The sequence below is a fragment of the Zosterops lateralis genome (assembly GCF_965231275.1).
Source record: "Zosterops lateralis genome assembly, chromosome: 13".
NCBI lineage: Eukaryota > Metazoa > Chordata > Aves > Passeriformes > Zosteropidae > Zosterops > Zosterops lateralis.
In genome coordinates, this window is record NC_139773.1 from 19,746,555 (window position 1) to 19,767,587 (window position 21,033).

At 52.7% G+C, this 21,033-nt stretch overlaps 1 protein-coding gene across 1 annotated transcript in view; it reads right to left on the bottom strand.

Annotated features, from left to right (window-relative positions):
- Window positions 1–268: 268 nt before the first annotated feature.
- TLE3 (TLE family member 3, transcriptional corepressor) overlaps window positions 269–21,033 on the bottom strand; it is a 50,565-nt gene continuing 29,800 nt past the window's right edge. Inside the window, exons 7-19 of the mRNA XM_083871105.1 lie at window positions 20,866–20,882; window positions 17,922–18,041; window positions 17,179–17,229; window positions 15,171–15,326; window positions 14,944–15,076; window positions 13,566–13,747; window positions 12,437–12,513; window positions 11,059–11,308; window positions 9,268–9,515; window positions 8,184–8,331; window positions 6,532–6,682; window positions 4,538–4,614; window positions 269–1,625 (exon numbers count right to left, since the gene is read on the bottom strand). Coding sequence (XP_083727231.1) covers window positions 1,518–1,625; window positions 4,538–4,614; window positions 6,532–6,682; window positions 8,184–8,331; window positions 9,268–9,515; window positions 11,059–11,308; window positions 12,437–12,513; window positions 13,566–13,747; window positions 14,944–15,076; window positions 15,171–15,326; window positions 17,179–17,229; window positions 17,922–18,041; window positions 20,866–20,882 — 1,718 coding nt within the window. The 3' untranslated portion in view covers window positions 269–1,517. The remainder of the gene's footprint in view (window positions 1,626–4,537; window positions 4,615–6,531; window positions 6,683–8,183; window positions 8,332–9,267; window positions 9,516–11,058; window positions 11,309–12,436; window positions 12,514–13,565; window positions 13,748–14,943; window positions 15,077–15,170; window positions 15,327–17,178; window positions 17,230–17,921; window positions 18,042–20,865; window positions 20,883–21,033) is intronic.

The following is a 21,033-nucleotide window of genomic DNA, read 5'->3' on the forward strand; positions in this document are numbered from 1 at the left end:
TCTTTTTTTTAGAAGGGGGGGGCTTTTTTTTTTTTTTTTTTTTGTCCTTTTTTTTTTTTTTTTTTTTTGGAATCCTTTAGTACAAAAGGCCTGTGGGGTGGGGAGGGAGGGAAGGAGGGAGTTGCTCCATAAAACCAGAAGAGACACAAAAGACCATAAAGCCCACAAGGACCACAAGCAGCCCCCCCACCACCACACACAAACCCTACTTGTTAGTAAACTTTTTTTTTTTTTTCTCTTTAAAAAAAAAAAAAAAAAAAACCCTGTATATTTTTTTTTGTCTTTTTTTTTCTTTTTTTTTTTTTTTTTTTTCTCCAAGGTTATCGATTCTAATCCTTTTTTTTACTTTTTTTTTCATTTGAATACAAAACACATAAGTTTGCTATTTTTTTTTTTTTTTTTTTTTTTTTATCTTTCGTGGCTCCCTGAGCTGAATTTTTTTTTTTTTTTTTTTTTTTTTTAATATCTAAGCTTTTTCTTTGAAATCAACTCCTCATTTTCTGCTTCTTTCTGTCCGAAGACCAAGAAGGGCTTGCGTGGGGCTTCCCCTTTTTTCTTCAAACATCCAAGCACGGAAAAAAAAAAATTAAAAAAAAACCAAAAAAAAAGGGAGGATAAATCCATAAATCCATCTATAAAAAAAAAAAAAATTAAAAATATAAGCAAACCCCAAGGTGATTTGTGTTGATGTCCCGTCAGTAGCTGAGGATCCCAGCGATTCCCCACCATCACTAACACACCACAGACCACAGGAGGAACAACTTTTCACCAGTGGACATCTCTCTCTCTCTCTCTCTCTCTTTTTGCTCAAGCCTGGATGGCCAAAAAAAAAATTAAAAAAAAAAAAAAAAAAAGTCCCCCACGGACAATTCTGGAGATGAGGAGAAGAGGAGAGGGAGGAGGAAAAAAATTTTAAAAAAAAAAATAAAAAAAAAAAGGGGAGGAAAAAAATAAAAAAAATCCAAAAAAAAAAAAATACCCCCCTCCCCGCCCCCCAAGAATAAAATTGCCACCACCAAAAAAACCATCAGTGGAATACAATTACAGCAGACAAAAAATACACAACTAAGTGTACTGGGAGGGGGATCCTCCCCTTCCCACGCTATTTTTTCCTAGTCCAGTATTTACATTTTTCACAAGTCTTATGCGGGATGCACAGGAAAAAAAAAAAAATAAAACCAACAAAAAAAAAAAAAATAATGTCCCAATAATAATAATAAAAAAAAAAGAAGTCCTTTTATAGTGCCACCAAAAAAGCCAGACGGAAAGAACCGGAAAAACCAACAACAACAAAAAAAAAAATCTCAGAAGAAACCCCCCCCAAAAAAAACCCAAAAAAACAAAAAAAACTTATATTCAAATTTAAAAAAAAATTCTGTTTAGGGCTTCCACGTGTGCCAAGAGTTGCAGATCTCCGAATAAATCCGAGCGTGGCGGAGCTGGGCCGGGCCCGGCGCGGCCCCCGCGGCGTTCCCGGAGAATTCCCGGAGAATTCCCCAGGGCTGGAAGTCCCAGGCTCAGTAGATGACCTCGTAGACCGTGGCCTTCTTGTCCCCAGAGCCCGTCACGATGTATTTGTCGTCCGCTGAGATGTCGCAGCTCAGCACCGACGAGGATTCCTTGGACTGCGGCGAGCACGGGGAGAGAACGTGTCAGGATTGGGGGGAATTGTGTCAGGATTGGGGGGAAATTGTGTCAGGATTGGGGAGAGAACACGTCAGGATTGGGGAGAAAAACTGTCAGGATTGGGGAGAAATTGTGTCAGGACTGGGGAGAGAACACGTCAGGATTGGGGAGAAACTGCATCAGGACTGGGGAGAAAACCCATCAGGTTTTGGGGAAAATTGTGTCAGGACTGGGGAGAAATTGTGTCAGGATTGGGGAGAAATTGTGTCAGGATTGGGAGAAATTGTGTCAGGATTGGGGAGAAAACCCACCAGGATTGGGGGGAAATTGTGTCAGGATTGGGGAGAGAACACGTCAGGATTGGGGGGAAATTGTGTCAGGATTGGGAGAAAACCCACCAGGATTGGGGGGAAATTGTGTCAGGATTGGGGAGAAATTGTGTCAGGATTGGGGAGAAATTGTGTCAGGATTGGGGAGAAAAACTGTCAGGATTGGGGAGAAATTGTATCAGGATTGGGGAGAAAACCCACCAGGATTGGGGGGAAATTGTGTCAGGATTGGGGAGAGAACACGTCAGGATTGGGGAGAAACTGCATCAGGACTGGGGAGAAAACCCATCAGGTTTTGGGGAAAATTGTGTCAGGACTGGGGAGAAATTGTGTCAGGATTGGGGAGAAATTGTGTCAGGATTGGGGAGAAATTGTGTCGGGATTGGGGGAAATTGTGTCAGGATTGGGGAGAAAACCCGCCAGGATTGGGGGGAAATTGTGTCAGGACTGGGGGGAAACTGTGTCAGGATTGGGGAGAAATTGTGTCGGGATTGGGGGAAATTGTGTCAGGATTGGGGGAAATTGTGTCAGGATTGGGGGAAATTGTGTCAGGATTGGGGGAAATTGTGTCAGGATTGGGGGAAATTGTGTCAGGATTGGGGGAAATTGTGTCAGGATTGGGGGAAATTGTGTCAGGATTGGGGGAAATTGTGTCAGGATTGGGGGGAAATTGTGTCAGGATTGGGGAGAAATTGTGTCAGGATTGGGGGGAAATTGTGTCAGGATTGGGGAGAGAACCCGTCAGGATTGGGGAGAAATTGTGTCAGGACTGGGGAGAGAACACGTCAGGATTGGGGGGAAATTGTGTCAGGATTGGGGGGAAATTGTGTCAGGATTGGGGGGAAATTGTGTCAGGATTGGGGAGAAATTGTGTCAGGATTGGGGGAAATTGTGTCAGGATTGGGGAGAAAACCCGTCAGGATTGGGGAGAAATTGTGTCAGGATTGGGGAGAAATTGTGTCAGGATTGGGGGAAATTGTGTCAGGATTGGGAGAAAACCCGCCAGGATTGGGGGGAAATTGTGTCAGGACTGGGGGGAAATTGTGTCTGGATTGGGGGGAAATTGTGTCGGGATTGGGGGAAATTGTGTCAGGATTGGGGAGAAAACCCGCCAGGATTGGGGAGAAAACCCGTCAGGATTGGGGGGAAATTGTGTCAGGATTGGGGGGAATTGTGTCAGGATTGGGGGGAATTGTGTCAGGATTGGGGAGAGAACACGTCAGGATTGGGGAGAAAAACTGTCAGGATTGGGGAGAAATTGTGTCAGGATTGGGGGGAATTGTGTCAGGATTGGGGAGAAATTGTGTCAGGATTAGGGAGAAATTGTGTCAGGATTGGGGAGAGAACACGTCAGGATTGGGGAGAAACTGCATCAGGACTGGGGAGAAAACCCATCAGGTTTGGGGGAAAATTGTGTCAGGACTGGGGAGAAATTGTGTCAGGACTGGGGAGAAATTGTGTCAGGATTGGGGAGAAATTGTGTCAGGATTGGGGAGAGAACATGTCAGGATTGGGGGGAAATTGTGTCAGGATTGGGGGGAAATTGTGTCAGGATTGGGGGGAAATTGTGTCAGGATTGGGGAGAGAACACGTCAGGATTGGGGAGAAACTGCATCAGGACTGGGGAGAAAACCCATCAGGTTTGGGGGAAAATTGTGTCAGGACTGGGGAGAAATTGTGTCAGGATTGGGGAGAGAACACGTCAGGATTGGGGGGAAATTGTGTCAGGATTGGGGGGAAATTGTGTCAGGATTGGGGGGAATTGTGTCAGGATTGGGAGAAAACCCACCAGGATTGGGGAGAAATTGTGTCAGGATTGGGGAGAAATTGTGTCAGGATTGGGGGGAAATTGTGTCAGGATTGGGGAGAGAACACGTCAGGACTGGGGGGAAATTGTGTCAGGATTGGGAGAAAACCCACCAGGATTGGGGGGAAATTGTGTCAGGATTGGGGGGAATTGTGTCAGGATTGGGGAGAAATTGTGTCAGGATTAGGGAGAAATTGTGTCAGGATTGGGGAGAGAACACGTCAGGATTGGGGAGAAACTGCATCAGGACTGGGGAGAAAACCCATCAGGTTTGGGGGAAAATTGTGTCAGGACTGGGGAGAAATTGTGTCAGGATTGGGGAGAAAACCCATCAGGATTGGGGAGAAAACCCATCAGGATTGGGGAGAAAACCCATCAGGATTGGGGAGAAAACCCGTCAGGATTGGGGAGAAAACCCGTCAGGATTGGGGGGAAATTGTGTCAGGATTGGGGAGAGAACATGTCAGGATTAGGGAGAAAACCTGCCAGGATTGGAGAGAAACTGCATCAGGATTGGGGAGAAAAATCCATCAGGCTGGGAGAAAACCCATCAGGTTTGGGCTAGAAAACCCATCAGGTTTGGGTAGAAATCCCATCAGGTTTGGGTAGAAATCCCATCAGGTTTGGGGTAGAAAACCCATCAGGTTTGGGATTCCAGGCTCTCCCCAGGCCCCGCCACACCCCGACACCAACCCGGCCACCCCGAAGGATCTCCCCTCTCTCCGGGACAATCCGGAATGGATTCCCATGGGATGCCCACCCCGGGCTCTCCTACCTGGAAGATGCTGGCTCCGTAGGGCGTCCTCCAGGCGTTGAGCAGGTTGTCCTTCCCAGTGCTCACAAACCACTTCCCTGCGCCGGGAATTATTTGGGATCAGCAGCCGGACACTGCCCATGCCACCTCCCTGTCCCCACAGCCTGCCTGACCCCGGAGATTTGGGAGGAATGGGAAAACCTGGGGGTGCCCTGGGGAGTCCTGCCCAGCTGGGACAATCCAGGTGCTGCTCCCCACTTCCCACAGCTGGGATGGGGTTATGGGGATAACCAAAGCCAAAAACAGGGTGGTTTTATGGCAATAACCACAGCCAGGGTGGTTTTAACAGAATAACCACAGCCAGGATGGGATGGGGTTATGGGAATAACCACAGCCACAGCCAGGATGGGATTATGGGAATAAATCCAGCCTAAAATCAAGGTGGTTTTATGGGGATAAACCCACTACAGCCAGGATGAGTTTATGGGAATAATCACAGCCACAGCTGGAATGGGGTTATGGGAATAAACCCTGCCAAAACCAGGGTGGTTTTATAGGGATAAACCACAGCCAGGATGGGTTTATGGGAATAAATCCAGCCAAAACCAGGATGGTTTTATGGGATAAACCACACCACAGCCAGGATGGGGTTATGGAAATATTGTTATTATGGGAATAGCCACATCTGGGATGGGATTATGGGGAAAACCCCACCACAGCAGGGATGGGATTATGGGACTAAATCCTACCAAAACTAGGATGGTTTTATGGGATAACCCCCACCACAGCAGGGATGGGGTTATGGGAATAACTACAGCCACAGCCGGGATGGGTTTATGGGGATCAGCCCCAAGTGCAGCACCCATGGGATGGATGATCCTGCTGGAAAATCCATGCTCAGCCCCCCATGGCTGCTCTGAGCCCTGTCCCCTCCTGCAGCCCATGGACATCCCTGTTTCCCATTCCAATTCTATGGCCAGGCTGGACAGAGCTTGGGACAGAGGTGTCCCAGTTTAAGGTTCCCTCCAACCCCAAATATTCCATGATTCCACAATCCCCATCCATGAGTGAGGGGTCCCGGTGGGGGCACAGGTGGAAGGCACCCCAGAGATGAGGTTGGAGGTGTCTCCCAACCCCAGATATTCTGTGATTCCACAATCCCCGTCCATGAGGGGTCCAGGGGTGGGAGGTGCCCCAGAGATGAGCTTTAAGGTCTTTCCCAACCCAAACCATTCCATGATTTCATGATCCCCATCCATGAGTGAAGCATCCTGGGAAGTCACTCCAGAGATGAGCTTGGAGGTGTCTCCCAACCCAAACCACCCCATGATTCCACAATCCCCATCCATGAGGGGTCCAGGGGGGATGTGAGGTGGAAGATGCCCCAGACATGAGCTTGAAAGTGTCTCCAACCCAAACCATTCCATGATTTCATGATCCCAACCCATGAGGGGTTCCAGGGGGATGTGAGGTGGAAGAAGGCTGCCCAGAGATGACCTTGGAGGTCTCTCCCAACCCAAACCATTCCATGATTCCATGATTCCCATCCATGAGGGGTCCTGGTGGGGAATGTCATGTGGAAGGTGCCCCACAGATGAGCTTCAAGGTGTCTCCCAACCCAAACCATTTCATGATTCCATGATCCCCATCCATGAAGGATCCTGGGGGGAATGTCATGTGGAAGGTGCCCCAGAGATGAACTTTAAGGTGTCTCCATGAGGGGTCCTAGTGGGGAATGTCACGTGGAAGGTGCCCCAGAGATGAGCTTTAAGGTGTCTCCCAACCCAACCCCAAATAGTCCATGATTCCACAATCCCCATCCATGAGTGAGGGGTCCCAGTGGAAGGCACCCCAGAGACGAGTTTCAAGGTCTCTCCCAACCCAAACCATTCCATGATTCCACAATCCCCATCCATGAGGGGTCCCAGGGGGATGTGAGGTGGAAGACAGAGCTCCAAGGTCTCTCCCAACCCACCCACCCCCCGACTCCAGGACCCCGGCCCGCCCCAGCTCACCGCAGTAGGCGAATTTGAGGGAGAGGACGCAGCTCTCGTGCAGGTGCAGCTGGTACTTGTCGGGCTTGGTGTGGTGCAGCACCTCCACGTTGCTGCTCTCCATGCCCACTGCCAGCCACTCCCCCGTCGGGCAGTAGCCCAGTGAGAAGATCTGTGGGGAGAGGGATACGGGGTGGGATCACCGGGAATTCCCAGCCAGAGATCCTCAAGGTGCCTCCCAACCAAACTGTTGTGGGATTTGTGGCTGTTGGAGTTGCTGGTCAGCTCCAAAAGGGTGGAGAAGGTTTGGGGAGGCAACTGTTGGAGTTGCTGACCAAGCTCCATATGGATGGAGAAGGTTTGGAGAGGCAGATCCAGGGTTTGGATGGCTCCATCCCCATGGATATTGCTGCCCTTGCCAGTAGGACACAGGGGTTTATGGGAATAACCCCATCACAGCCAGGATGGTTTTATGGGAATAACCCCATCACAGCCAGGATGGGTTTATGGGGACCAACCCTGCCAAAACCAGGATAGTTTTATTGGAATAAACCACAGCCAGGATGGGTTTATGGGAATAAACCACAACTAAAACCAGGATGGGTTTATGGGGATAAACCACAGCCACAACCAGGATGGTTTTGTAGGAATAAACCACAGCCACAGCCAGGATGAGTTTATGGGAATAAACCACAGCCAGGATGGTTTTGTGGGAATATACCATAGCCACAGCCAGAATGGGTTTATGGGAATAAACCCTGCCAAAACAAGGATAGTTTTATGGGAATAAACCACAGCCAGGATGGGTTTATGGGGATAAACCACAGCCACAACCAGGATGGTTTTGTAGGAATAAACCACAGCCACAGCCAGGATGGGTTTATGGGAATAAACCACAGCCAGGATGGTTTTGTGGGAATATACCATAGCCACAGCCAGAATGGGTTTATGGGAATAAACCCTGCCAAAACAAGGATAGTTTTATGGGAATAAACCACAGCCAAAACCAGGATGGGTTTATGGGAATAAACCACAACTAAAACCAGGATGGGTTTATGGGAATAAACCACAGCCAAAACCAGGAGGGTTTTATGGGAATAAACCACAGCCAAAACCAGGAGGGTTTTATGGGAATAAACCACAGCCAAAACCAGGAGGGTTTTATTGGGATAAACCACAACCAGGATGGGTTTATGGGAATAAACCACAACCAAAACCAGGATGGTTTTATGGGAATAAACCACAACTAAAACCAGGATGGGTTTACGGGAATAAACCACAACTAAAACCAGGATGGTTTTATGGGAATAAACCCCACCACAGCCAGGATCCCAGCTCGGCCCCTCGGAATCAGGGAGACCAGAATTTTGGGATGCTCTGCTGGAGGAGGCAGCACCACAATGATCCCCGGTCCCATCCCACCCACAGGACACCCAGAGAACCCCATCACACCCACAGGTACCCCATGAGAAGATCTACTCCCCCACACCCTGCAAGGACAGCACAGAGGAGCTGACAGCACCCAGGCGCTCCAGCACTCCTGAGCAACACCAAACCCACCAGGAAACAACCACGCTCAGAGCTCCCAGGGCCATTTTCCCCCTCCTACAGCAGAACTCCCTGTTTTCCATGGGGATGATGATGAATCCCCGTGGGGCAGCCCCCTCTCATACCTGGGAGGTGAAGTCGTGCTGCTGCAGCTGCCGCCCTTCCCGCAGGTCCCAGGAACGCACCGTGTTGTCCAGGCCCCCCGTCCACAGCTTTGTACCGTCGTGGGAGATGTCAATGCAGCTGGCCCCGTCCGTGTGCCCTTGGAATTGCCTTGGGAGCAGGGAAAAAACAGGATGAAATTCTGTGAGGAGCCGCATTTGAGGCGTTTGCGATACATTTGAGCGGCTCCGTCCACACCCAACGTTCCTGGAAATCCACCCAGGAGCACCAGCCTGGCCAAGGATTGGACTGGTTTGGGGATGAGCACCAGGAGATGGGGCAGATGATCACTGGAGGGTGTTCCTGGCACTCAGCCCAGGGAGGATGGTGGGATCTCCATCCCTGGGGTGTTTAAGGGCAGGTGGGACGGAGCTGGGATAGCGGGAGGTCGTTTTGTCCAAGGAAAAGAGGAAAGGGATGTTGATGGGGGGAAGAGGAAAGGGGACCATGATGAGGACAAGAGGAAAAGGGACCATGATGAGGGGGAAGAGGAAAGAGTTGGCAATGGGGTGGGAAAAGAGGAAGAGGGACATTGATAGAAGGAAGAGGAAAAGGGACACTGACAAAAAAGGAAGAGGAACAATGATGGAAGGAAAAGGGACATTGACAATAGAAGAGGAAAAGAGACACTGACAAAGGAAAGAGGAAAAGGGACATCAACGAAAGGAAGAGGAAAGGGGACACTGACAAAAGGAAGAGGGACATTGACAAAAAGATGAAAAGGGATATTGGCAACAGGAAAAGGGACACTGATGGAAGGAAAAGGGACATTGACAAAGGGAAGAGAAAAAAGGATATTGACAATATGAAGAGGGACATTGAAAATAGAAAGAGGGACACTGATGGAAGGAAAAGGGACATTGACAAAGGGAAGAGGAAAAAGGACATTGCCAAAGGAAGAGGAAAATGGATATTGTGGAGAAAGAGGAACACCAACAGGAGAACACAAAAACCAACACGCCAAGCCAAAACCCACCTTCCAAATCCATCCCACCCCACAACCCCCGAATCCCTCTCCCCCAACCCCACCTGGGGGGGGTCTCTCACCTAACCAGGGTCTGGTTGTGCAGGTCCCAGACGGCGATGTTGCCGTCGGAGCAGCAGGAGAAGCAGACCTTGGCGTCGGGGCTGATGGCCAGCGCGTAGCAGGCCGGGGCAGAGCTGGTCAGCTCGGCCTTGATGCGCGGCGTGGGCGAGGCCAGGTCCCAGATGGTCAGCGTGCTGGCCTCCCCGCCCACGATCAGCGTGCGCCCGTCCGGCAGCAGCTTGCACGAGCGGATGTAGTTGTCCCTGTTCTGGGGAGGGAAACGGGGATGGAATGTCAGGGAGGGTTGGGGAGAGGGGATGGGAGGGAAAGGGGTGGAGGGAAGGGGTGGAGAGGGAAAAGGGAAAGGGATGTTCATTGGAAAAAGAGGGAAAGGAATGTTGATGGGAAAAGAGGGAAAGGGACATTCATGAGGAAACAGGGAAAGGGATATTGGGGAGAAGAGGAAAAGGGATGTGGAGAGGGAAGAGGAAAAGGGATGTTGATGAGGAGAAGAGGATAACGGACATTCATGGGGAGAAAAAGAAAAGGGATGTGGAGAGGGAAGAGGAAAGGAAGTGAAAGGGGGTTGGAAGAGGAAAAGAGGAATGTTGACGGAGAGAAGAGGAAAATGGACATTGATGAGGAAAGAGGGAAAGGGATATTGGGGAGAAGAGGAAAAGGGATGTAGAGACGGAGGAGGAAAGGGAGTGAAAGGGGGTTGGAAAAGAGGAAAAGGGATGTTGACGGGGAAAGAGGAAAAGGGACATTGATGAGGAAACAGGAAAAGGGATATTAGGGAGAAGAGGGAAAGGGATGCTCATGGGGAAAACAGAAAAAGGTACATTGATAGGGAGAAGAGGAAAAGGGATGTGGAGACAGAAGAGAAAAGGGAGTACAAGGGGGTTGGAAAAGAGCAAGTTGTTGATGGAGCAAGAGGAAAAGAGACATTGATGGGGCAAGAGGAAAAGGGACCATGATGGATGAGTCCACCACCGCGGTCGGAGAGGTGCCCCTCTCATCCCCCAACCCTCAATGGAACTCCAAACCCCATTTAAACCCCGATTCACAACAAACCTCCCTCATTTCTTATTGCCATAACACTAAGCCTTCTGATGATTGTTCATCAAGTCTCTCAAAACAACGTAGATTGTTTTCATTCCTCTCAGTGATGGACTTTTGGATTGACCACTGGGGTCAGAGAGGTGTTTGTTCCTCTCCTTGACCAACCCTTGACCAAATCCCAAATCCTGTATAAACCCTAAATCATAATAAACTGCCCTTCTTTTCCCTGCTTCTACCTGATGGGTGAGTGTGATTCTTTTTGTGTCCATAACTGTGACAACTTCTCAACCCGACTGGGCGACTTTTGCTCCACGTCCTGACCTCGATGGGTGACCCAGCCTTGGAGGGACTCACCCTTTTGGGGGGAACTCACCCTTTTTGGGGAGGGGAGCAACTCACCCTTTTTAGGGAGGGACTCACCCTTTTTGGGGGCAGGACTCACCCTTTTTATGGAAGGGGGGACGGGACTCACCCTTTTTGGGGTGAGGGACAACTCACCCTTTTTGGGGAGGGGGGGACTCACCCTTTTAGGAAGGGGAGATTCACCCTTTTAAGGAAGGGGGGATTCACCCTTTTTGGTGGGGGGGACAGGGCTCACCCTTTTGGGGTGAGGGGACGACTCACCCTTTTTGGGGAAGGGTGGGACTCACCCTTTTGGGAAGAAGGGACACTCACCCTTTTGGGAAGGGTGGGACTCAGCCTTTGCGGGGACAACGACTCACCCTTTTTTGGGGTGGGGGGGGACTCACCAAGCAGTCCAGCTGTGAGATGGGGCTCTTGCTGCCGGGCTGGCTGATGTCCCAGATCTTGACGCAGCCCTTGCCGCCGGTGTAGACGTGCCGGGTGGGGTTGCTGATGGTGACGGCGCACACCACCTCGCCGTGGCTCAGCGTGTTGATCTGCCGCGCGTGCCGCGGGATGCCGGGCCCCGCCAGCGCGTCGTGCGGGAACGGCACCGGCTGCATCTGCCCGTCCGCGCTCACGTGGAACGAGTACGCCCTGGAGGGGAGACGGGAAAGGGGTCGGCTTGACAGGATTGGAGCTTGCAGGGTGTTTTTTGGGTGTTTTTTGGGGTGTTTTTTGCACCTTTTTTTGCGTCCTTTTTGGGTGTTTTGAGGGTGTTTTTTTGCGTGTTTTAAGGGTGTTTTTTTGCGTGGTTTTGAAGGTGTTTTGGGAGTGTTTCGAGGGTGGTTTTTGCGTGTTTTAAGGGTGTTTTTTGGGGTGTTTTAAGAGTGTTTTAAGGGTGTTTTTTGGGTCTTTTTTGCGTGCTTTTGCATGTCTTAAGGGTTTTTTTTTTGCTGTTTTAAGGGGTGTTTTTTGGTGTTTCGAGGGTGTTTTTTGGGGGTTTTGAGGGTGTTTCTTTGGGTGTTTTTTTTGGGTTTTTTTGGTGTTTTTTGAGGGTTTTTTAAGGGTGTTTTTTTGGTGTTTTAAGGGTGGGTTTTTTTGGTGGTTTTTGAGGGGTGTTTTGAGGGTGGTGTTTTAAGGGGTTTTTTTTTTGGTGTTTTTTTGAGTGTTTTGAGGGTGTTTTTTGAGGGTGTTTTAAAGGTGGTTTTTTGGTGGTTTATTTGGTGTTTTTTGAGGGGTGGTTTTGAGGGGTTTTTGCGTGGTTTCAGGGTGTTTTTTTGGGTCTTTTAAGGGTATTTTAAGGGTCTTTTTTGGGGTGTTTTTTGGGTTTTTTTTGGGTGTTTCAAGGCTGTTTTTTGGGTCTTTTTTGGGGTGTTTTTGAGATGTAACTAAAAAAACCCACGCGTTCCATTCCATCTGTTTTCTGTCGCGCTGATTTTTCAGCCTCCCGATGGTTTACAGTGTTGGGACAGGAAAAGCTTACAGATATAATTGCCTCATTGCCTCAGATACATTAACCCCCAACATGCAAATAAACCACAACTTATAAAACCATAAGACCTCATGACTGGTGGGCCATTTTATGACCATTTTTGGGACCATTTTGGGTCCACCTTGGGTCCAGCCCTGCCCAGGCTCTTGTCCTGCCCAAGGTGTACCCTAAATTTATTCCAATAAATATCTACTTTATTCTCCAGCTCTGTCCAGTCTCTATTTCTGTTTCATCACTCCCTCCCAGCCATTCCTGCCCCCCAACCCCCCAGAACTCCAAGTGGCACTCACGGTTTCCCTCCGGGGATGGAGGCCAGGCTGGAGGGCAGCCCCGGGGCTCTCATGGGGGGGTGAGGGTCAAACCCGACCTGATGAGAGAATTGGGGACAGGGTGAGGCCAGGGACAGGCCAGGAATGTCACACGTGTCCCCACCTGTGACCCCTGGGGGCACCAGGCAGCTCCTGCTGCTCAGTCATTGGTGTTTCCCCCTGGCAGGAAAAGGGAACCAGGCAAAGGTTTGGGGTGTGTGAGAGCCCCGTGGGACACGCTGCCCTGTCCCTGCGTCCGTCCCAAACCCCTGGGGATGGGACCAGCACCCCGAGGGCAGAAACCCCAATCCTGGTTTTAATGGCAGAGTTTGACTCCTTGTTCTGCCTTAAAACAGGAGTTTGGGGAGAGGAGTGGGATAAGGGGCTGAGGAACAGGATATAGGGCTAAGGAACGGGATACAGGAGCTGGGGAATGGGATATAGGGTTGAGGAACTGGATAAGGGGTTGAGGAACTGGATAAGGGGTTGAGGAACTGGATATGGGGCCAAGGAATGGGATAAGGGGCCAGCAATGGGATATGGGGTTGAGGAATGGGATATGGTCCAAAGAACTGGATAAGAGGTTGAGGAATGGGATATAGGGCCAAGGAACAGGATGAGGGGTCGAGGAGCTGAGGAAGAGGATAAGGAGCTGGGGAATGGGATAAGGGGTCGAGGAATGGGATAAGGGGCAGAAAAACGGGATAAGGGGCAGAAAAACGGGAAGGACAAACCCCAACCCAGTGGCACATGGACGCCACCCCAGGAGGAAGCACCTCCATCCCCACCTGCCTCCAACCCCAAACCATCGCTGGCTTTAGGGAGGAGAAACCCCCACTTTCCCACACCCTACACCTCCCCATACCCCATCCCTCCCTTCCCACACCCCACACACCTCCCACCCCACACGGGCAGGGCTGGGGACACAGACAGGGCTGGGGACACGGGGCAGGGAGAGGAGTAAAGAATGACCATGGAAAAAACCCCATTCCCCACCTTCCCACACCTCCCCATCCCTCCCACACCTCTCTCCCAGCCCTCCCCGGCCCCCCATCAGCCACCCCCGGGGGAGAAAGGAGCTAAAAGTGCTACGTACAGCTCCAAAGCTCACCATTGGCGCCCGGCCGTAGGCGGCGGCGGCGGCGGCGGCCGCGCTCATCTGCGGGGGCAGGTTGTGCAGCCCCGCGTAGGCCCCGGGGCTGCTCAGGGACCCGTTCATCTCGTGGTGCCCCATCATGGCAAAGGGCGCCGCGTACGAGCCCGCGATGGAGATGGGCGTGCGCAGCGCCGAGGCTGCGGGAGGGGGACAGGGGACAGTGTCACACAGGGGACAGGGCAGGGGACAGTGTGACAGGGGGGACAGTGTCACATGGGGGATGGGGTCAGGGGACAGGCCTCACACAGGGGACAGCGGCACGGCAGGGACAGGGGACACTGTCACACAGGGGACAGGGTCACACGGGGGACGGCGTCACACAGGGGACAGGGTCACATGGGAGATGGGGGACAGGGTCAGGGTGCGGACAGCGTCACACAGGGGATGGGGACAGGGTCATGGCAGGGACAGGGGCCAGCATCACACAGGGGACAGGGCTGGGGAAAGGGTCACAGTAGGGACAGGGGACAGTGTCAGGGTGGGAACAGGGCAGGGGACAGCATCAGGGCAGGGACAGGGGACAGCATCAGGGTGGGGACAGGGGACAGAATCAGGGTGGGGACAGGGCTGGGGACAGGGGACAGCGTCATGGTAGGGACAGGATGGGGGACAGCGTCACACAGGGAACAGGGCAGGGGACAGTGTCATGGCAGGGATAGGGGACAGCATCAGGGCGGGGACAAGGGCTGTGGACATGGGCAGGCCGGGGACATGGGCAGGGCTGGGGACACTGTAGGATGGGGACACCGTCAGGGGACATGGAATGGCTGGGGGACATGGGCAGGGGACACAGGCAGGGATGGGACATGGGAAGGGGACATGGGCGGGGCTGGGGACACGGGCGGGGGACATGGGTAGGGCTGGGGACACGGAAGGGCAGGGGACACGGAAGGGCAGGGGACAAAGGCGAGGCTGGGGACACAGGCAGGGACAGGAGCAAAGAACGAGCACGGAAAAACCCAACACCGCAGAGCCCAACCCCTGGCCCAACACCACCCTGTCCCCAGCCCTGAGCACTCAGTGCACACCCAGGTGTTCCTGGGACACCTCCAGGGATGGGCACTCCCCTCCCTCCCTGGGCAGCCCCTGCCAAGGCCTGACCACCCTCTACACACAGAAATCCCTCCTGAAATCACAGAAATCCCCACAGAAATCACCCCACAACTCCCTCCTCACTCCCCATCATCCCTAACCCAACACCTGGATTAGGACCCCATAAACCTCATCCCCCATAAACTCAATATCCCCCCAGAGCTGCTGCGCCCTGTGACAGGGACAGGCTGGATCTATGCCCAGGGGACAGCGGTGACACCGTGGTGACACCGGTACCCACCCAGGGGGTCCATGCTGCTGGGTTTGCCGGGCATGGGCCGCAGCCCCGGGGTGCTGCTGGTGCCCGGGGTGGGAGCGTCGTTCCTGGGCGTCGGAGTGTTGGACTTGAGGCCGGGCGTGGAGGATTTGTCATTCTGGGGGGAGAAAAAAAAGATGGAAAATCAGGGATGAGCTCCGGCTGGTGGGATACAGAGCCCCCCACCCTGGTGACCCCATAAAGGGACGTACGTGGCCCAGGTCCTTGGTCTTGGAGGAGGGAGTGCTGCTGGAGGAGGCCACCGAGGCCGGGCTGTTGGGAGCGTCCCCCTTCTTCAGCCCGCGGGCTTTGTCCAGCCCGTTCTCTGGGGGGGAGTGGGCCGGGCTCACCCGGGGCGTGGCGGGGTCCTGCGGGACGAGAAAGGCTCTGGGATTCCCATTGTCACCCTCCAGCCTCCCCTCAGGGAGGTGGTTCCCATAAGGAATCACTTCCCACACCCCAAACCCACACCCTGCACCCCAAACCCACACCCTGCACCCCAAACCCACACCCTGCATCCCAAACCCACACCCTGCACCCCAAACCCACACTGTGCACCCCAAACCCACACTGTGCATCCCAAACCCACACCGTGCATCCCAAACCCACACCCTGCACCCCAAACCCACACCCTGCACCCCAAACCCACACCCTGCATCCCAAACCCACACTGTGCATCCCAAACCCACACTGTGCACCCCAAACCCACACTGTGCATCCCAAACCCACACTGTGCACCCCAAACCCACACTGTGCATCCCAAACCCACACCCTGCACCCCAAACCCACACTGTGCACCCCAAACCCACACTGTGCATCCCAAACCCACACCCTGCATCCCAAACCCACACTGTGCACCCCAAACCCACACCGTGCATCCCAAACCCACACCCTGCATCCCAAACCCACACTGTGCATCCCAAACCCACACCGTGCACCCCAAACCCACACCGTGCACCCCAAACCCACACCCTGCATCCCAAACCCACACCCTGCACCCCAAACCCACACCGTGCATCCCAAACCCACACCGTGCACCCCAAACCCACACTGTGCACCCCAAACCCACACCCTGCACCCCAAACCCACACCCTGCACCCCAAACCCACACCCTGCACCCCAAACCCACACCGCGCATCCCAAACCCACACCGCGCATCCCAAACCCACACCCTGTTTCCCAAACTGACCCCGTGCATCCCAAACCCAACTGTGCACCCCAAACCCACACTGTGCATCCCAAACCCACACCGTGCATCCCAAACCCACACCGTGCACCTCAAACCCACACCCTGCATCCCAAACCCACACCCTGCATCCCAAACCCAACTGTGCACCCCAAACCCACACCCTGCACCCCAAACCCACACCGTGCACCCCAAACCCACACCCTGCACCCCAAACCCACACCCTGCATCCCAAACCCACACCCTGCATCCCAAACCCAACTGTGCACCCCAAACCCACACCGTGCACCCCAAACCCACACCCTGCATCCCAAACCCACACCGTGCATCCCAAACCCACGCCCTGCACCCCAAACCCACGCCCTGCACCCCAAACCCACACCCTGCACCCCAAACCCACACCCTGCATCCCAAACCCACACCCTGCATCCCAAACCCACACCGTGCACCCCAAACCCACACCCTGCATCCCAAACCCACACCGTGCATCCCAAACCCACACTGTGCATCCCAAACCCACGCCCTGCACCCCAAACCCACACCCTGCACCCCAAACCCACACCCTGCATCCCAAACCCACACCCTGCATCCCAAACCCACACCGTGCATCCCAAACTGACCCCGTGCACCCCAAACCCACACCCTGCACCCCAAACCCACACCCTGCACCCCAAACCCACACCCTGCATCCCAAACCCACACCCTGCACCCCCCACTGTCGCCCTGATTTTTTCAGCCTTCTGATTGTTTTATATTTCTACTGGAGTTTTCTCAGCTTGTAACAAAACCAAAGTATTTTGTAAACATGTGTTTCCCCCTTTCCAGAAGGAAGGGCAAATTGATGGATTTCTAAGTTGACCACTGTGGTCAGGGAGGTGTTACTCTCGTCCGCTAATCCCTGAACAAATTCCAATCCCTTTAAAAACCCCAAATCCTAATAAACTTCCTCTTTTCTCATTTCTCAACTTGCTGAGTGAGTGTGGCTCTTTTATATCCTCCAACCAACACCCCAAACCCACCCAGCCCCAACTCACCTCGTTGGAGACATCGACCACCAGGTCATCGCTCTTGTCACCATCGCTGTCCTGCAACAGAGAACGTGTCACACCCCGCAGGGAGCCTCAAAACCCTCCTGAGAGCCCCAAAAACCCCCCTGAGAGCCCCAAAATCCCTCCTGAGGGGCCAAACCCGACCCCAAACAGCAGCAGGACACGCTCAGGCTGGAATTTTTTCCTGGGAAAGGTGGTCAGGCGTTGGAAAGGGCTGCCCAGGGCAGGGGTGGAGTCGGTCAGGGGAGTGGATGTGGCACTTGGGGACAGGGATGATGGTGGCCTTGGTGATGGTTGGACCCCAAAGTCTTCAAGGCTTTTTCCAGCCTTGATTCCATGGTTCTGTCACCCTGATCTTTCCAGCCTTTTGATGTTTAAACATTGCTGTACTGGAGTTTTCTCCCAGACTTTGGAGCGACATTGTGACAACTGCCCTTCTCATTCTGTAAACTATTCTGGATGTTTTCCCTTTCCTCTCTGAGGAAGAACAACTGATGGGCTTCTAGTTTAACCAGTGGGGCTCAGAGAGGTGTCAACCTCATGGCCCAAAACTCCAAAAACTCTATAAATCCACATGAAAAATAAACATCCTTTTTTGCTCCCACGACCTGACGGTGCGACCGCAATTTGTGTCTGTCTAACAATGGCTCTCTGCCTCACATCACAGCTGGAAAACATCCCCCAAATCCCACTTTCTGCCCCTCCCAGAGGCTGTCCCTGTCCCTCACATATCGGCTCATGCTGTCCTTCTCCTCAGCTTTCCTCTTCTTGGAGTCGATGCTGTAGTCGGTGGAGCTGCGGTGCTTCTCGCTGGCGCGCAGGCTCTCCGAGGGGGACACGGAATTGTTCTGTGGGCACACGACAGGCTTTCAGGGGGGACAGGGGGGAATGAGACTCCAAGACGAGTTGCAAAATTCCCAGCAGTGGAGTGAGACCCCTGTGGTCCCCCTTTCTCACAGGATTCAATATCAGCCTGGCTGGGGATGCTGTGAGGATGCCCATAGACACCTGAGCTCCCTTTGCTGCAGGAAAATATGCAGGAGGTGGTTGTTGTTTGTAAAAAATATCTGGGAAAATCCATGTGGGCACGAATGGAAGGACCCAGTGCCTGTGGGACAGGGGGAATTCTGTCCCTGATTCAAGCAGCAAAGCCCAGGACAGGATGGCATTCCCAGGAAATCTCCAAAAGCCCAGGAGATACTGGCTTTCCCACTAAAGCTCCAAAGCCCAGGAGTTTTCCTTCTGGCAGAGCTGGGAGCCTCATCCAGGAGGAGCAAAGGAACAGCTGCATCCCAGCCCTGGAGCCAAAGGACATCCAAAAAACATCCTGGAAAACCCACATGGGCAGGAATGGCAGGGCACAGGGGGAATTTGAGCTCCAAAAACCCAGGAGATGCTGGGATTCCCAGGAAAGCCCCAAAGCCCAGGAGATGCTGGCATTCCCAGGAAATCTCCAGAGCCCAGGAGATGCTGGCATTCCTAGGAAAGCCCCAAATCTCAGGAGATGCTGGCATTCCCAGGAAAGCCCCAAATCCCAGGAGATGCTGGCATTTCCAGAAAAGCTCCAAAGCCCAGGAGATGCTGGCATTCCCAGGAATGCCCCACATCCCAGGAGATGCTGTCATTCCCAGAAAAGCTCCAGAGCCCAGGAGATGCTGGCATTCCCAGGAAAGCCCCAAACCCAGGACATTCTGGCATTCCCAGGAAAGGCTGGAAACAAACACAACAGCCCAACCAGGAGCATCCCTAGCCCTGATCCCCAATCCCACCCCACACATCCCCTCCCCTCAATCCCTGGGGATCCATCCCCCTTCCCTGAGCTGTGCCTGCCTTTCTCTCCCCCACTGTCTGAAAAGGGAGAGAATCCAAAAAATCAGGTTCACTTTTCTCCTGGGCCCCCCCCGCCCCCGACAAACACTAAGCAGCTTTGGAGAACACGGAGCTCTTTCTTCCCAGGCAGTGATGCTGAAAAAAAAGCCCCGTCGCAGCTCCAGGAGGAGAAAATTCATGTCAGGCATTTAGAGGCATCGATCCATTCAGCAGCCCCGACTCCCTGGCCCGCCGCCAAGCAACTAAATAATTTTTTTTTTTATTTTTTTATTGCACAGGCCAAAAAAAAAAAAAAAAAAAAAAAAAAAAAAAAAAAAAAAAAAAGGGCTGAGAGGGGAGAAAAAAAAAAATAAAAAAAATATAAATGAATGACTAAGGCTGATTATGGCAGGCATTAAACCTCCACGGGGAATACCCCCGGAGCTGGCAGGTTATGGATTGGGAAGCTGCCCACCGCAGCAGCGGGTTAATGATGCCCAATTCCCCCCTCTGCCTCCTCCTCCTCCTCCTCCTCGCAGAGCATTTCCCTTCCCCTGCTCTCCAAAGGGCTGTTTGTGGGCTCGGGGTTGGCAGGAAAATCGTTGCCAAGCCGCAGCTCGGCCGGGTTTTGTTCCTGGCAGGTTTTCACAGGGAAAATAAAACCAGCCGGGGTTGGGGGAAAAAGAGCTCTGGGAGGGCTGAGTGTGTGACCTGGGAGGGAGCCCCACCTCTGTCAGCAGCACAGAGAGATCAGGGACACGTCCAGGCCTGCCCTGGGCACCTCCACTGCTCATTCCAGTGTTGGACAGCCCTTTCCATGGGGAAATTCCTGTTTTTCCTGAATATCGGGGTGGGAGGTGCTGGCGCAGCCCCGTTCTGTGAGCAGGGCAGGCTCAACCTGGGTCCTGCCACCCCTCAATATCCTCTCCCTCTCCTCTCTTCCTTCTTCTCCCTCTCCTCTCTCTATCCCTGATCCCAGGGGATCCATCCCAAGGGAATCCATCCCATGGGAATGGCAGTCCTGACCTTCAATATCCTCTCCATCCCTGATCCCAAGTAAATTTATCCCCCGGGAATCCATCCCCAGGGAATGGCAGTGCCCACCTGGCTCAATGTCCTCTCCATCCCTGATCCCAGGGAATCCATCCCAGGGGAATTTATCCCAAGGGAATAGCAGTTCCCACCTGCCTCCTGCTCATCCTCAATGTCTTCTCCATCCCTGATCCCATGGGATCCATCCCAAGGGGATCCATCCCCAGGGAATGGCAGTGCCCACCTGGCTCCTGCCCATCCTCCATGTCCTCCCCATCCCTGATCCCAGGGAAAAAAGCATCCAAAAAAAAAAAAAAAAAACAAACCAAACCTATCTCCACTCCCAAAGCAGCCTCTGAGGTGTCACAGTCCCCCAAAATCCAAGGATTCCCCTTGGTGAGGAACTGCTTGAGCTTCCAAGTGCTGTTTAATAAGGAGCAATAACCAAACCCAGCCAGGATTAGGTGACCCCCAAATAAAAGGGGAGTGACCAGGAGTGAAGCAGCTGCCCTGACCACGCTCATCCAGCCAAAAAATGCTGGAATTTCCTGAGGTTTTGCCACCAGCAAAAGGGATAAAAATCCAATTTCCAAAAAAGAGATTTAAATCAAATTTCCAAAAAGCCACCACCAGGGAGAAGGTGACTCCTCCTCTCATCCCAGCACAGGATGAGGGATTTTATGGCCTGGTTTATGATTTAGTAAGACCAAAGGCAGCCCTGCAGTCCCTCCAAACCACTCACCACTCAGGTGGTTTTTTTTTTTTTTGTTTTTTTTTTTAAGGGATAAATAAAATCAGCCACTGAAAAGTGGGAGAAAAAAAGGAACTTACTGCACTTGAGTCTCGCTCTTCAGGAGATGCCAGGGCACAGGGGAGGGCACAGCCAGAACAGAGACAGCAAAATAAATCAAGTTAGGACAAATCTTAAACCAGGAAAATAAACCCAGATCCTCCTCTCAGGCTCTCAACTCAAAACCTTTAAACTCAAGCCTTGTCTGG